This window comes from Mercenaria mercenaria, chromosome 1, assembly GCF_021730395.1.
Source record: "Mercenaria mercenaria strain notata chromosome 1, MADL_Memer_1, whole genome shotgun sequence".
Lineage (NCBI taxonomy): Eukaryota > Metazoa > Mollusca > Bivalvia > Venerida > Veneridae > Mercenaria > Mercenaria mercenaria.
This window is the reverse complement of record NC_069361.1, coordinates 44,858,785-44,875,737: the sequence shown is the minus strand read 5'-3', so window position 1 is coordinate 44,875,737 and position 16,953 is coordinate 44,858,785. Positions and strand designations below refer to the sequence as shown.

Here is a 16,953-nt window from a genome sequence, read left to right as displayed (position 1 = left end):
TAAAAACTTGAACTTTTTAGAAAGACCCTCACTTGTTTAATATAAACTTGCATGTTAAGAAATAGCAGCTTTCAAAATAAATTATAAAAACAGATTCCCTCTCTGTAATACGTCATTGTTTGGTGTGCTTAAAGAATCATGTGCAGTTGAAATGGTGAGGGTACTTTTGCAAAACTAAGAGTTTTTAGCTCACCTGTCACAAAGTGACAAGGTGAGCTTTTGTGATCGCGCGGTGTCCGTCGTCCGTCCGTGCGTCCGTAAACTTTTGCTTGTGACCACTCTAGAGGTCACATTTTTCATGGGATCTTTATGAAAGTTGGTCAGAATGTTCATCTTGATGATATCTAGGTCAAGTTCGAAACTGGGTCATTTGCCTTCAAAAACTAGGTCAGTAGGTCTAAAAATAGAAAAACCTTGTGACCTCTCTAGAGGCCATATATTTCACAAGATCTTCATGAAAATTGGTCAGAATGTTCACCTTGATGATATCTAGGTCAAGTTCGAAACTGGGTCACATGCCGTCCAAAACTAGGTCAGTAGGTCTAAAAATAGAAAAACCTTGTGACCTCTCTAGAGGCCATATATTTCACAAGATCTTCATGAAAATTGGTCAGAACGTTCACCTTGATGATATCTAGGTCAAGTTCGAAACTGGGTCACATGCCATCAAAAACTAGGTCAGTAGGTCAAATAATAGAAAAACCTTGTGACCTCTCTAAAGGCCATATTTTTCATGGGATCTGTATGAAAGTTGGTCTGAGTGTTCATCTTGATGATATCTAGGTCAAGTTCGAAACTGGGTCACGTGCGGTCAAAAACTAGGTCAGTAGGTCTAAAAATAGAAAAACCTTGTGACCTCTCTAGAGGCCATTTATTTCATGAGATCTTCATGAAAATTGGTCAGAATGTTTAACTTGATGATATCTAGGTCAAGTTTAAAAGTGGGTCACGTGCCATCAAAAACTAGGTCAGTAGGTCTAAAAATAGAAAAACCTTGTGACCTCTCTAGAGGCCATTTATTTCATGAGATCTTCATGAAAATTGGTCAGAATGTTTAACTTGATGATATCTAGGTCAAATTTAAAAGTGGGTCACGTGCCATCAAAAACTAGGTCAGTAGGTCAAATAATAGAAAACACTTACGACCTCTCTAGAGGTCATATTTTTCATGGGATCTGTATGAAAGTTGGTCTGACTGTTCATCTTGATGATATGTAGGTCAAGTTTGAAAGTGGGTCACGTGCCTTCAAAAACTAGGTCAGTAGGTCCAATAATAGAAAAACCTTGTGACCTCTCTAAAGGCCATATTTTTCATGGGATCTGTATGAAAATTGGTCTGAATGTTCATCTTGATGATATCTAGGTCAGGTTCGAAACTGGGTCAACTGCGGTCAAAAACTAGGTCAGTAGGTCTAAAAATAGAAAAACCTTGTGACCTCTCTAGAGGCCATAGTTGTGAATGGATCTTCATGAATATTGGTCAGAATGTTCACCTTGATGATATCTAGGTCAAGTTTGAAACTGGGTCACGTGCCTTAAAAAACTAGGTCAGTAGGTCAAATAATAAAAAAAACCTTGTGACCTCTCTTGAGGCCATACTTTTCAATGGATCTGTATGAAAGCTTGTCTGAATGTTCATCTTGGTGATATCTAGGTCAAGTTTGAAACAAGGTCACGTGCGGTCAAAAACTAGGCCAGTAGGTATGAAAATAGAAAAACCTTGTGACCTCTCTACAGGCCATATTTTTCATGAGATCTTCATGAAAATTAATGAGAATGTTCACCTTGATGATATCTAGGTAAAGTTCAAAACAGGGTCACGTACCTTTGAAAACTAGGTCAATAGGTCAAATAAAAGAAAAACCTTGTTACCTCTCTAGAGACCATATTTTTCAATGGATCTTCATGAAAATTGGTCAGAATTTTTATCTTGATAATACCTAGGTCAAGTTCAAAACTAGGTCACTATGTCAAATAATAGAAAAACGACGTCATACTCAAAACTGGATCATGTTGGAAAGGGTGAGCGATTCAGGACCATCATGGTCCTCTTGTTTATTTTCTTTAGATTAGACAATTTATAAGACGAAACATTATATTTTAATGCTAGTTTCATGTCCATGCTTTGTGTGTTTCTTCAAAATAATTTTTATCATGTGCAAAAACTTAAGTCTGTATAAACTCCTTTGTTAAATCATGTAAAAAGGAAAGTGCCGAAATATCTCCTCATTTAGAAATGAGCCATGCCATGAAAAAACCAACATCAGTCTGGTCAGAATCCATGCTGTTCGCTTTCAAAGTCTATTGCAGTTAGAGAAATCGTTAGCGGACAGCATGGTGTGCAGTCTGGTCAGGATCCATGCTGGTCGCAAAGCCACTATGTTGGTTTTCTCATGGCATGGCTCAAATTAATTTTCCTCCTTGCTGAAAAAAACTGATGAATCATCATTAAAAATTCATAATGACATGCTGTCTTTTATTTGTTATCCGTGATATTAGGAGTGTAAACCTTAATATTGAATATTTTTTCTGCTTTTTTTCAGCGTGATTTCCTCAGCAAAGAACAAATGTTGACGTTCTGTAAATCAGGACTAATTGCCACGTCTCATGTGAAGATACACGATACAGAGAACGTCTTCCTGGCTTGTTCAATATTTAAGGTGAGATTTCTTCAATCTGTAGTTCATTGGTAACACTGTCTGACTACCAAACCAGGGGTCATTAGTTCCATCCCCAGCTCTTCCAACAAAATATAAATAACTGCCAAGTAAGTGTGCTTAATATGAGGAAGCTATTTAGCTGGCTTACGGAAGTTGGGTGTTTCTACCCAGCCTGCCTGTTCCTCCAGCATCAAACATTGTATTGGTGTGACATTAAACCCAACAAGAGTGCTTTACTCCTGGCATACAGAAGAACCAGAGAAGCTTATAGAATTGGAGTATCTTTCTTCATCTTATACTTCCTACCATTAAGAATTATTAACAGTCTTTTTAAGAAGTTGGATTATTGGTGGTGACTATAAGATTTACCCACACACAACAATAGTGCATATTGATAGATAAGGCAGAGGTTGAGCATGCAAGGTCCCTGTTCCATCAATCAGTACTAATCTTAAGTATTTTAACTTCTTAATTTGAATTTTCTGCATCTTACCTTTCGAAAGTATTTTTTGTGAAAATTAAAATTTCATCTTAAAAACGTACAGATTTTCAGAAATCGACTGAATTGTATTGGAATTGTATTGCTCAGACTTTCAGAATGAGTGAAGTGCTTCTGAAGAGTACTGTCATGCAATTACATTTTTAATGAAAAATTCTGTCAACGAAATAGTTACAATTTATAATCAATATGTGACATTGTAAATTTTATTTTCTTGCTGGTCAAAGGTTCTGTTCAGCCAGAAAAGCTTCGAATGTCCCTGAGGGATGTCTGATATTGGATCTAGTCATGCATAGTCATTTAATATTTGAGCCGTGCCATGGGAAAACCAACATAGTGGCTTTGCGACCAGCATGGATCCAGACCAGCCTGCGCATCCGCGCAGTCTGGTCAGGATCCATGCTGTTCGCTTTCAAAGCCTATTGCAATTAGAGAATCTGTTAGCGAACAGCATGGATCCTGACCAGACTGTGCGGATGCGCAGGCTGGTCTGGATCCATGCTGGTCGCAAAGCCACTATGTTGGTTTTCTCATGGCACGGCTCATTTCTGTCAGGTTACTGATACGCCAAAGTAGTAAAAATCACAAAGAATACACGTATTTATTATTTGTAAAAAATTATGGCTGTTTTGGCCTTCATGAGGTAAAACAAATACTTAATCAAGGAAATAATGTCAGTGTCATATAATGACATGAATGTTATCAGAATTCAACATGAGAACAGAGAAAATGTTATCCTGGAAATAATAAGTGTCACACAATGACATGGATGATGTCAGAATTTAACAAAATAATAGAGAAAATGTTATCTTGGAAATGATGTCAGCATCATATGACAAATGTTATAATGAGGATAGTTTGATGGAACAAAGATCACAAAAAAGATCATAATTATTATTACTGGTGAAAAATACATGAAAGGTGCAATGTTTTTATAATGGATCCATTAAAAAAGTTACAAAATAGTGGATAATACTGTAATTAATTATGTCTTCCCCCACTGGGGGAAACATTGTTTTTGCCCTGTCCATCACACTTCATTGCCAATCAATAACTGGAGAACCATTTGACCTAGAACCTTCAAAATTCATAGGGTGATAGGGTTTACAAAATAGATGACACCAGGTCCTATTGTTTTTGGGGTCACTCGTTCAAACGTCAAGGTCACAGGGGCCTGAACACGGAAAACTATTTCCGCTCAATTACTTAAGAACCACTTGGCCCAGAATGTTAAAACTTAATAGGATAATTGGATATGCAGAGTAGATGTCCACTATTGATTTTTGGGTTACTCAGTCAAAGGTCAAGGCCACAGGAGCTAGAACATGGATATCTGTTTCCAATCAATAACTTGAGAACCATTTGACCCAGAACTGTAAAACTTCATAGGGTGATAGGACTTACAGAGTAGATGACCCCTAATGTTTTTGGGGTTACTCGATCAAAGGTCAAGATCACAGGGACCAGAACATGGAAAACTGTTTATAGTCCATAACTTGAGAACCACTTGACCCAGAATGTTGAAACTTCATGGGATGATTGGACATGCATCGTAGATGATCCCTGTTGCATTTCAGTCACTAAGCTAAACATCAGTGTCTCTTTGACTTTCGCTCCTGTCCCCAATTGACTTCTTGCCTGTTACTACTATCCTTTGGGGGAGAAATGTGCTTTTCTACAAAAGCATCTTCTAGTTTCATTCAGATAAAAGTTGGTAAACAACATTGATTTATAGTTGTTTATCACTGATCAGTTGCTAAACAACTTTGATATATAGTCGGTTATTACTGTTAACTTAGTAAACAAAATTAATGTATGATTGATGTATAATCATTTATCACTGATTAGTTGGTAAACAACATTGATACATAGTCTGTTATCACTGATCAGTTGGTAAAAAACATTGATGTATAAATGTTTATCACTGATCAATTGGTAAACAACATTGATGTATAATTGTTTATCATTGAATTTACAACAGGATCTGACTAAGTGTATAAAGGATGACGTGAAGGATGACTCGGCAGCTGCTGTCATACAGACTGTTATCCGGCACGGCATCGAGAGGATCGAACTTCGTGACGAGATCCTTTGTCAGCTGATCAGACAGACAAACGACCCACCAGATGATAGCTGCCTCATTCTCGGCTGGCTGTTTATGTGTCTCTGTACTGCTTCATTTGCTCCTAGTAAAAACTTGCACAAGGTGAACTTTTTTTTTATATTAGAATTGCTTTACAAGTGATGAAATTTATGATGTGTAAAATATTTTGACAAAGAAAATTTATGTTAAGGACTACTAATTTCTAGCAGATATGGCCTATTAGGTCTGATGTGTTAGAGTAGAGCTATACTGTGTTGAAAGATATTGCAGATTTATAAATAAAACTGATTGATGAACAATACATACTTTTATTTGTATTTGGGTTTTGCACTGTGGCAAAATTTTTAATAATTGGAAATAAATACCAAGAAACTGCAAATGATTTGAATAATTTCAATATTTATCTTGTTACAAAATATGTTCTGCAGAGCGGTAAATTTAAACTGATGACAGAATATTTCAGTGCTGAATAATAAAGAAATTAATGACATATAATGTAAAAGTAATGTTTTATTTGAACATTATATCAAGTGATCACTGGTATTTTAGTCTAAAAGTTTGACATATTGAAATTTGGAAGACAACTTTATATTTTGATATTTGATCTATGTGTATCTAGAAATGTGTAGTTTAGATAGCAGTGCTTTATCACACAGTTCCGTGTGTGTTTATTTTCAGTATTTAGTATTTCCAATAATTTATATTTGTTGAACCCACCAAGATATGCTAAAACTATCTAGGAAATTTAAAGGACTCACCAAAAGGATGGATGGCTGCTTTTAGCTATATAATACAACGGCTTTGGCTGTCACTTCGGAATGACAACAAATATGGCTGCCATACAAAGAAGATGGCGATCCCACAATCCTCTTGGGCCAGTGTTTTATGCCGGAACCCGTGATCCGGAACTGTTCCAAAACATCCGCTCACTACACTCCTCCCCACCCTAAAAAGGAGAGCCTTGTAGGTGTAGAATAGCTGGGATCTACATCAATACTGGTTGTTTTTTCCAGCAAGGTGAGTTGGTACTTACTCTTCTCAGCTGGTTTGGCGAGAGAACTGCTGCCAAGGTTGGCTGTGCTTGCCAACCTGACTCTTGGAACTATCTTTTGAGTCCATTACATCCAAGGGGACTGGCCCTGGACATATAATCGGTCTGCATTCTGTGAAAGGAAAACAAACCATAACAACTGACCTCCAATAGCCCTACCCATTTTCTACAGGTGGTGCCTTAAGATTCACATTATCATCTTGAGTTTTAATCAGGTCAGGAATGGAGAACCCCAAGCTACTAGGTTGATTCCCCGAGGTCCCACAGTTACCATCTACTTAAGGTATTGTCTGTTTTGGTGGAATGGAGCCCTGTTCAGGTTCTGGACAGGTTTATCTTGATTTACCGGATGACCAGGTAGCTGAGGTTTTGCAGCTGCCTGGTCCGCCTGTTTACTCTGTTTTGGGACAGGCTTCTTTTGGTTTACCTGACGGCCAGGTAACTCTGGTTTTGGAGCTACATGGCACGTCTGGCCGTGCTGATCCCTGGAGTCAGGAGCTCCACCTTTTGTCGACTGAACTGGAACTGGACCCTTTTCCCTGGCCCTCACCTTGTGACCATATTCACACTGGCTGCATCTGCTGAAAATCCCTTTCAGCATTCCATGGGATAAAGACCACTACTGCTTTCCAGCTCCTAACATCAGTTATGTCCACTGCACACTCTAGTCCAGATTAGGTTGTTCACATATCTCACACCCTAAACACACCTGACTCCAAAGGATTTCCTGTTCCTCACATTCTAATGTGAAGTAACCTTTTACCGCCCGCACCGACTTCTCACTGAGACAGCCCGCTGAAGATTCAATTTCACTCCCATGGACGAAGCGCCATTGTGTGTGGGACCCCAAACCCTGAAAGACACTAGGTTGGCCAAACCACTCCATGCCTTCACCCACTGGCTTGGACCCCAACAACACCTCATCGTCTATATCGGTGAGGAACAAGACCCAGCTCTCACTGGTCTTCTTGCAATACCGACTACCGCCACAGGGCAAGTTCACCAGTCGCACCCCAACCACCAGTGCCCTACACTGCCCACCACACCGGCCCTCTGGACAGTGCATCTGCAATAGTGTGGTAACGACCTAACCGGTGCTCCAGCACCATATTGAGACAGTTCCTCCAATCATCTCCCCAACTGCCCCATGCGGCCATTAAACCTCATCAACCATCTCAAGCTCGAATTGTCGATACGGACTTTGAAAGGTTTGTCTACAGGTAATACTTGAACCATAGACTATCACCTTTTCAACCCCTTGTAGCACCTAAAAGAGTTCCAAACGAATCGCCCAATCAGATGCATCTGTATTTGATACATAATTGTCATTAACATTAGGCAATGACAACCCTGGAGGTTATGTTTTAAAGCATCCTTTAGTGCTTTAAACACTGTTGACTGCTCATCAGTCCACTGGAAGGCTTTTTTACCAGTTACCGCATAATTTCTGGTCAATCCTTTGCTCAATCCGACTCTCTAATTCTCTAAGAGCCTCCCAGAAATCATCCCCTCGCCGGCTGGGTGTTTCAGCTGACACTTGATTAACCGTCTGTGGTTGACCAAGCTTCCTTTCCAGTCGAGACTCCATTTGCTCAAGAGCCTCCTGAAAATCTGCCGCGGGTGGGTCAGATTCAGTTACTTGATGTACAGCACAGGGGTGCTCATCCATATCATCCACCCTCCTGCGTCGTTCAGGCTTGCCTATGCCATACATCGCCAGGTGGACCTGCTGAAATTTACGGACCAACTGGATTGCGTTTTGCACTGTGCATGGGTTTTGCATGCACACATGATGACCTGCCTCACGATCCAGCATTCCCTGCAGAAAGCGATTAACTGATTGCTCAGTGCAATACTCAGACGGTAACTTCTTGAAGGCCCGGGCTGCTAAAGTAAGCACCCTATCTGCCCAGTCATCCAAACTTTCATCTACCTGCTGTGTGGCTTGCTGCAATCTAGTTTGAGCAATAGCTGGAATTTCTTGTTCTCCAAATCTGGCATCAAATTTCTTCAACAACAACTCATATGAAAGTGTCTGGTCCTCATCAGACACAATTTCATAATAGTCTAGGGCCTTACCCCTCAGACTCCACACCAGACAATCAAGTGCTTCTTGTTTTGACCACTCGAAAGTCCTAACATACCGCTGTAGCTGCAACTTAAATGCGTTCCAGTTTCCCTTTCCATCAAATGTCAAGTTTCTGGGTAGGGAAGCTACAAACTCCTTAACCCTGGTATGAGCACCACAAGTCGGCCTTGGAACTAGTGTTGGCATCTGGGTAATGTCAGTAAGATTTAATGACTGCATACCTGAAACTGGAACACTCTGCAAAATACTACCTGTAACTGCTGGCTGCACTGGGGTGAAGACCAGGTTTTGGGTCTCCCCCACAGCAGGACTACTAGTGTAGTCTGGCTCGCTTTTGATATCTGCCACTGGTTTTAGCGGCATCACCACAGGTTCCTGAAAAGATAACTTTTGCCTTACCTTTGCTTGTTTAAGCATGCTTGTTTTTCTCGCTGCAGCCAATACTGCCTCTTTCCATGCAGAAGTGGGCGGTTTTGGCCCAACTTCCGTAGCTTCATCACTGGAACTCTCCGAGCTTGAACTCTCCAGCTTCACGTTGGGGGTAAAGTCGATTTGAAGGAGTTCATCATCAGAAAACTCCCGTCGGGACAGAACATCAAGAGTTTCGGGACTAACATTACCACTACTCCGCCTAACAGCTAAAATGGCCTTGGCCAACCTCTTACCAACACCAGGTATCTGCTGAAGTTCAGCTTCACCAGCATAGTTTATCTGGACAGCTGGCACCTTTGTAGAATCAGATCCACCAGTTGCCATGACAGGTTTTGTGTCAAAATGGCAGTGCACTAAGGAAAGAACTAGGTTTTGGTTCTTTACTTACAGGTACACTCGATTCCAGTCTAGTGCAACTTTAATTTGGTCACACTCTCCTTAAGAAACTCTAAAATATCGGTCAAAATATTTTAGCAAAACCAGTTGAGAATTTTACCCCAACACCGGCTTCACGGAAATGGTTTGTTTCCAGAATGGCCGACAGACATGCGCAGTGATGCGTTATGAGTTAAACACGTTTTTTTCACTGCCTAAACAAGTAGCAACCCAAAAATCAACGTATATTCCCTTTTTCCTCTCCCCCAAAATGAATTAGGGTGGCAAACGCAGTCCTATCTTGGTGAATTAAAAGATAGACCTTTTTCCCACGGTCGGGTAGCGATTTATTATCAGCGGTCTTATTGGTTCGAATAAGGCGCTGCCACCATTGTTGAACCCACCAAGATATGCTAAAACTACCTAGGAAATTTAAAGGACTCACCAAAAGGATGGATGGCTGCTTTTAGCTATATAATACAACGGCTTTGGCTGTCGCTTCGGAATGACAACAAATATGGCTGCCATACGAACGAAGATGGCGATCCCACAACCCTCTTGGGCCAGTGTTTTTATGCCGGAACCCGTGATCCGGAACTGTTCCAAAACATCCGCTCACTACATATTAATTTTGTTAATTTCCAATATCTGGAAGTTATTTCCAATATTTCGTTGTTTTTTTTTCCAGTAATTGGTATCCTTTTAAAGAATTTCGTAATTATTTCCAATATTTAGAATTTATTTCCAGTATTATATTGTGGTATTTATTTCCATTATTTGTTGATTATTTCCAGTATTTGGTATTTATTTCCAGTATTTGGTATTTATTTTCAGTATTTGGTATTTATTTCCAGTGTTTGGTATTTATTTTCAGTATTTGGTATGCTATGCAAAGCAACACAGGTCTCATCCTGTGATTGGTAAATATGCTCAACATGTTGTCAAACAGGTGACAGTGCCTCGTGCCATGGCAAGGAAATATCCACCTTCATTTGCTGAAATTATGGTGAGTTAACCATTTATCTTTTGTATCAGTGATCTTCTTGATAGGTCAGTTAATCATATGATATTTTATGTGATTCTTTGTTACTCAGTTACCTCTGTGATACTTTGTTACTCAATAACCTATGTGATACTTTGTTACTAAATGACTTATGTGATACTTTGTTACTAAATGACCTATGTGATACTTTGTTACTAAATGACCTATGTGATACTTTGTTGCTTAATAACCTATTTTTGTTGTTATTTGAATTAAATAGGATTATCAATAGTACACATTTATACTGTGAAATCATTATTATTCGTGGGGATTAATTTTGGGGATTTCTGAGGCCCGACCACTATAAATTAATTTACCTATAGTTGTACTAACTACCATGCTGCAAACTAAACGCTTAATAGACGCTCATCATCACGGACGAGGGGCCGACATTTTTCACATCTTTAAATTCATAAAGACAGTGTTTTACGCACATTTAATTTCATCCAACAAGAAGTTTTTTAGCAGATGATAAAATATAATTGACACTTAACACCTGTTAATTGAGAAGTTTGGTAGGCTTATTACCATAGCAATGCATCTTTGATCGGATGGAAATCACGTTTCCTTACACTTGTCAACAAGTCAGCAGCACAGTTGCCGAAGATTATATGGTATTTCTTAACCAAGAATCGAAATCCACAAATTTATGACCCCACGAAATTGCTTTTTTTTTCTTGCAAACCAAGAAATTTTATGCCCATGAAATGGTTTCATAGTATTTTGTTCTTCGGAAAATATGAAAGCTAAATATTACCACTGATTGCACTAAAGGTAACAGCAGAATGTTTCCAATTTCATTGAAGTTAAAAGTAGAATGATTATACCAGTACAGTTTAATAATTTTTCACTGTTGTGATATTTTCAGAGTATGAGAAATCTGAGTCCACTGATATGTAAGGTACACTTTATGGATGGGAAGACGAAGGCCGTGAGTATAATGCCGTGTGACACCACACAGGACGTGCTCAGTAAGGTGGCCAAGAAGATTGGTCTGCAGTCCGTGGAAGGATGGTCAATATACGAGGTATTCACACACTTTCTGTCAGATGGCAAAAATGTATTTGATAGCACAAGCTGAACTTTTGAAGAAGAATTTTAGGATCGGAAGTGTCGGGTCTGTTTTTAATTACATGTATTAGATATAGCCACAAGATGAAACCATATCATGACGCTCAATAACTGTGTCTGTTCTGTTCTGTTCAATAATTTATTTACAAATTCTCACTGGTTTTAGGTTACTACAGAGTACGAGAGGTATATAAGAGCATATGAATATGTAGCAGACGTCCTTGCTCACTGGGAAATGTAAGTTTATATACAACATTGGCAGATGCATTTTTACACTTCGAAATTGGCCATTCTGGTTGAATTTCATATTTTCCAAAATAGTTGATTTTGTTAAGGAATTAATCAAAGAGATTGAAGGTCCTGATGTGGCTATGAAATACATTGGTAAATGTATAGAGGCTACAGGTGTACTTCAAACACAACCAGTCTGTTTCATAATCAAATAGAAATTAATAAAACTCAGAGTTTTGAAGTTATAAATCTCAGAAACAACAGACCTAGGATAATCCAAAGTTTGTAAAATTCTTTTGGGAATGACAGAAAAGCATTTTAATTACTACACGTAACTGTATAGAGCAGTCCATTCACTTTTATATTGACTTCAATCTAAATGTCACTCTTGAGTGTTTTAGTGGTAATCAAGAGAGATTTAGTAAACATGACATTTGCATCTCTCAATAAAATAAATGCATTTTTAATGAATCAGGTCTTATAAAGGGCTTTTTTGTAAAGTTTTTTTTTTTTGTTAATTAGCTCTCTGCAGAATTGATATTATGTCGGAAAAAACAGATTTTACGATTCATCTTTGATCAAAGGTGAAAAAGTAAAAGATTGAAATCCACCTTTTGAAAGACAAGCAAAATGTTTGTGTTATTGATAAATCTTTGTTCATTTAAGGGTGGTAAAAGTGTTGTAGGGATTGGGATTCAGAGTCGTTTCCCAGAGGTCATTAGATCAGTTCCAAACTTTTAAGGCAGACAAGTTTAACTACAATAGTCTCAATGTAGCCATACTAGACCCAAGTTTATAAAAACTGAAATTGGAGACCAGTCTGAAAATGGCAGCATCTGATTGGTTATGTCTAAGCCTTAAATTTAAAACTGACGAATGGGAGAGTTGCATTTTTAGACTGGTTTACAAGCTCAAGTTTTATAATATTTGAACCTTATAAGATATCAAGGAAGCAGTCTTAACAAATTTTACAAGAGTATTCAAGATCAGCTGTTAAATTTGTTCTCATCTTTGACATTTCAGGTGTGAGAGGCAGTCTTCACAACCCAGCAAGTATGAGACAGTATCAAAGAAAGGACCAAAACTGGCACTAGGTGGCAGCGATGCACGACTTGTGTTCCGAAAACGCGTGTACAAACACGTTCATGACATTCCAAATGATCCAGTAGAGTATCACCTACTGTATGCCGAGGCTGTAAATAAAGTTGTTAAGGTAAGTAAATAAACAAATTAAGATAGTGGAGACTGTTTATGCTCCACCGCGGCTTCATGTTGGAAAGTTGTCAGATACTTGAGAAGAATTTTGTCTACTTTTGAAAAATCCATCATCAGTAATTTTGCTCTAGTTGTATTTGAAAAGAACAATTAATTCATACCAAAAAATGAAGCAAAATATTTTCTTGAAAAGTTATTGTTCCAGTACCCATTCTGTTAACATCAGCGAACAAATACCTCCAATACAAAAGTTCTCAGGAGTAACGTCCCCTTTGCAAACAAATTCCAGTCTTGTCTGCTGTGTATGCTGTACAGGTGCTGTTCATAGAAAGATATTGGTAACCCAGTCATAAGGTTATAAATCTGAAATTGATGGAACCATTCTAAAACCTTCAGCCTCTGATTGGTGGTTTATGTGTGCAAATTTTCAATTGACCAATGGCAAGTTTGCATTTTTAGACTGTTCTCTAAACTCTGTTTCATGACTTTGGACAGAAGATTCTTTTCTTTGTTGAGATATATTTCTTAAAAGAGATTATTATATTTCAGGATGAATTCTCGGTATCGGACAAGGTGGCTCTACAGTTGGCAGGTCTTCAGGCTCAGGTTATACTAGGAGATTACGAGGAGGGTAAAGGTCAGAGGTACAAGGAGGTTGGACAGTATCTGTGCAAGAGGATCCTCAATTATCAAGGCCTCGACTGGAGTCAACAAGTTGCTCAGGCCCACAAGGTTTGTACTGACTATACTTAGTTTTCCAGAAATGATTATAAAGTCTGTAAGGCTAAGACCAAGTTTTTCAAAATGTATCTGTTGAGCTCAATTTTAAGTCGTTTCTACACAATATATGTCATGTAGTGTTAAAAAAAAACAGGAAAAAGACACCTGAAAGTTTGATAAAAATGTTTGTGTTTTTATTTTAAGGTTTCTTTTTTTACATTGAAAGCTGGGGGTGTAATGTAGTTATACACTTAGTACTAGGATTTTTTTGTTTTCTCATATTGGAGTTCAATTATTAAACCTTAAAAGAGCAGAGAAAATTATGTTTTGTTAACAGGAAAACAGTAGAAAAGAACTAAAAAAGACTAAAACATATTTATAAAATGATGTACTTTTTCTAAAAATGTATTTATATATAATGTTCATGTATTTATAAATTTGAATAGGTGTAACAAGATCTTTATGCCCCCGAAGGGAGGCATATAGTTTTTGAACCGTCTGTCTGTCTGTCGGTCTGTCAGTCTGTCGGTCTGTCGGTCTGTCCGCAATTTTCGTGTCCGGTCCATATCTTTGTCATCGATGGATAGATTTTCAAATAATTTGGCATGAATGTGTGCCACAGTAAGACGACGTGCAGTGCGCAAGACCCAGGTCCGTAGCTCAAAGGTCAAGGTCACACTTAGACGTTAAAGGATAGTGCATTGATGGGCGTGTCCGGGCCATATCTTTGTCATCGATGGATGGATTTTCAAATAACTTGGCATGAATGTGTACCACAGTAAGACGACGTGCAGTGCGCAAGACCCAGGTCCGTAGCTCAAAGGTCAAGGTCACACTTAGACGTTAAAGGAGAGTGCATTGATGGGCGTGTCCGGTCCATATCTTTGTCATCGATGGATGGATTTTCAAATAACTTGGCATAAATGTGTACCACAGTAAGACGATGTGTCATGCGCAAGACCCAGGTTCGTAGCTCAAAGGTCAAGGTCACACTTAGATGTTAAAGGATAGTGCATTGATGGGCGTGTCCGGTCCATATCTTTGTCATCGATGGATGGATTTTCAAATAACTTGGCATGAATGTGTACCACAGTAAGACGACATGTCACACGCAAGACCCAGGTCCGTAGCTCAAAGGTCAAGGTCACACTTAGACGTTAAAGATAATTTTTCATGATAGTGCATTGATGGGCATGTCCGGTCCATATCTTTGTCATTCATGCATGGATTTTAAAATAACTATGCATGAATGTGTGACACAGTAAGACGATGTGTCGCGTGCAAGACCCAGCTCCGTAGGTCAAAGGTCCTAAACTCTAACATCGGCCATAACTATTCATTCAAAGTGCCATCGGGGGCATGTGTCATCCTACGGAGACAGCTCTTGTTTTTAATTTCAACTGCATTCAGCTTCAGCATATCAAATATTTAATAACAGTTTTGATATTACACAGAATTGTCGCCCCCCCCAACCCCCGCAATATGTAAGAATGTTTACTATTTATGTATTTTTTCAGCAATATGGTACAGGCAAGACTGAGTTGGAAGCCAAGGTGTGGTATCTGACCTGTGTTAAACAGTTTTCACTGTATGGATGTACGTTATTCCCCATCGTACATAAAGGACTATGGCAGCATGCCCACGATGCCCTGCTTGCGATAAACATGGACGGTGTCAAATTCGTACGTGCCAAAGATAAACTAGTCCTCCATGACTTCAAATATACAGAAATTGAATCCATTGCATTGGATCCGAATGATAATTATGTAACAATGGAATTAAAGAATGGAATGGCAGTAGATTGCCCGCAGCGCTGTTTTATGTTCGAGACCAATCACAAAGAAGATCTGGGAAATTTGATATCGAGTTACTCACCTGCTCACGCAAACTGGCTCAAACCGGACTATGAAGGAGTGAAGAAGGTAATGTTCTTAATTTTATTTTCAAAACATTTTTCCTTTTTTCTTAAGGACAAAAAGAGTGTTAGTAAAGCTTTCTTACCTTTTTTCAAGTTTGGTATTTTTTCATGGGTGTTGTGATTTAGATGTAATGTGACCTGCTTTGTTTTCCTTGATTTTATACAGTTGAACCATCATATCATACCATCTTTATATCATTTAGAGTATTTGTTTTATCAAATTACCAGAGCTCATTGAAATTTGATGTAATTTAAATCAATCAATAACCAATTGTTTTTGTTTTCCTATTGGTTCATGTTTTGTAAGCTCAAACTAGTTTCTTACTTTAATTCAGAGCCTAATTTTCATACATTTTGTTCATCATGTTTTGACTTAATGATACATCATATTGTTATGTGTGTTATTATGTTGTAACATCAAATGGCATTTATTATAATCATGTTAAACTATTTTGTTTTCAAGTTATATTATATCTCATTGTTATAGTTCATACCATATCACATAGCTGTTATATCTCATTGTTATCGTATCATGTTATAGTTCTTTTATATCTCATTTCTAATACATCATGTCAAATCTGGCAACTGCTATATCATGTTGTATCTTATTGTATCATCAGATATCTCATTACTATTATATCACTTTATTTTTCATTGATGTCATGTCATGTTATTTATTATTTGATATCATATCTTATCCCATTTCTCTCATATCATGTTGTTTCTCACAAATGTCATATCACATTGTATTTTTTGGTATTATATTATACAATTATTGCCTTCGACATCACTAAGTCTTGTCCTAGGTTTAGAAATCCTGATATTGACGAAACCTTATAGGCAACAATTGTTTTATCATTAAGGTAATTCTGCACGTTTGGATCGAAATTTTTTCTACAATGTAGAATTTGATTAAACTCTGATTTTTCAAAACTTCAGAATATACCTAGAAAATTCTGCAAATAAAAAGGATAGGGTCGTTTGCTTGATTTTTTGCCAGACTGATTTGAAAAATTTGGACCTCACGCAATTTTTCATAATGGGAGTCTATGGGAAAATAGCAACTTTCATAACATTTTCGCAAATAGAAAAAATTCCACAATGTAGATTTTAATGAAACTTCTTACAATCGTAAATGAACATAAGGCCTGTAATACAGTGAAATAAAATGTATAGGTCCGTGTGCTTATTTCTGAGATATTTGGCCATGATTAAAGTGAACTGCCTATTTGAAGCTAATTTTAAGACATTATTTTGAATTATTTAACGTGTCAGATGTTTTAATATCATATTTTTACTTTAGAAAGATAGAGACTGTTACAAATTGATAAATTTATTCACAGGTTGCCTTTAATTCATTAACTGATTTTCATTTCCGTACGCCGAATCCAGGCTTTATTCTATGTTTTATGGATAAATGACGTTACGCCATCACTTCCGGTTTATCAAACGTGCAGAACTACCTTAAATCCAACAAGCAGATGGTTACTTGTGGAAAGGGTTGCAACATTTGCAGCAGTTGTTGTCTTTTGCATGTGTCATGGTC

The 16,953-nt window shown here is 37.9% G+C and overlaps 1 protein-coding gene across 5 annotated transcripts in view; it reads left to right on the top strand.

Moving 5' to 3' along the window:
- Nucleotides 1-16,953, top strand: part of LOC123540295 (myosin-VIIa-like) — a 203,365-nt gene that overhangs the window by 162,592 nt on the left and 23,820 nt on the right. For all 5 annotated transcript variants that reach the window (XM_045325202.2, XM_045325211.2, XM_045325189.2 and 2 more), the window contains 8 exons: nt 2,544-2,660; nt 5,141-5,365; nt 10,085-10,216; nt 11,121-11,279; nt 11,490-11,560; nt 12,578-12,767; nt 13,319-13,501; nt 15,007-15,411. In XM_045325202.2, coding sequence (XP_045181137.2) covers nt 2,544-2,660; nt 5,141-5,365; nt 10,085-10,216; nt 11,121-11,279; nt 11,490-11,560; nt 12,578-12,767; nt 13,319-13,501; nt 15,007-15,411 — 1,482 coding nt within the window. The remainder of the gene's footprint in view (nt 1-2,543; nt 2,661-5,140; nt 5,366-10,084; nt 10,217-11,120; nt 11,280-11,489; nt 11,561-12,577; nt 12,768-13,318; nt 13,502-15,006; nt 15,412-16,953) is intronic.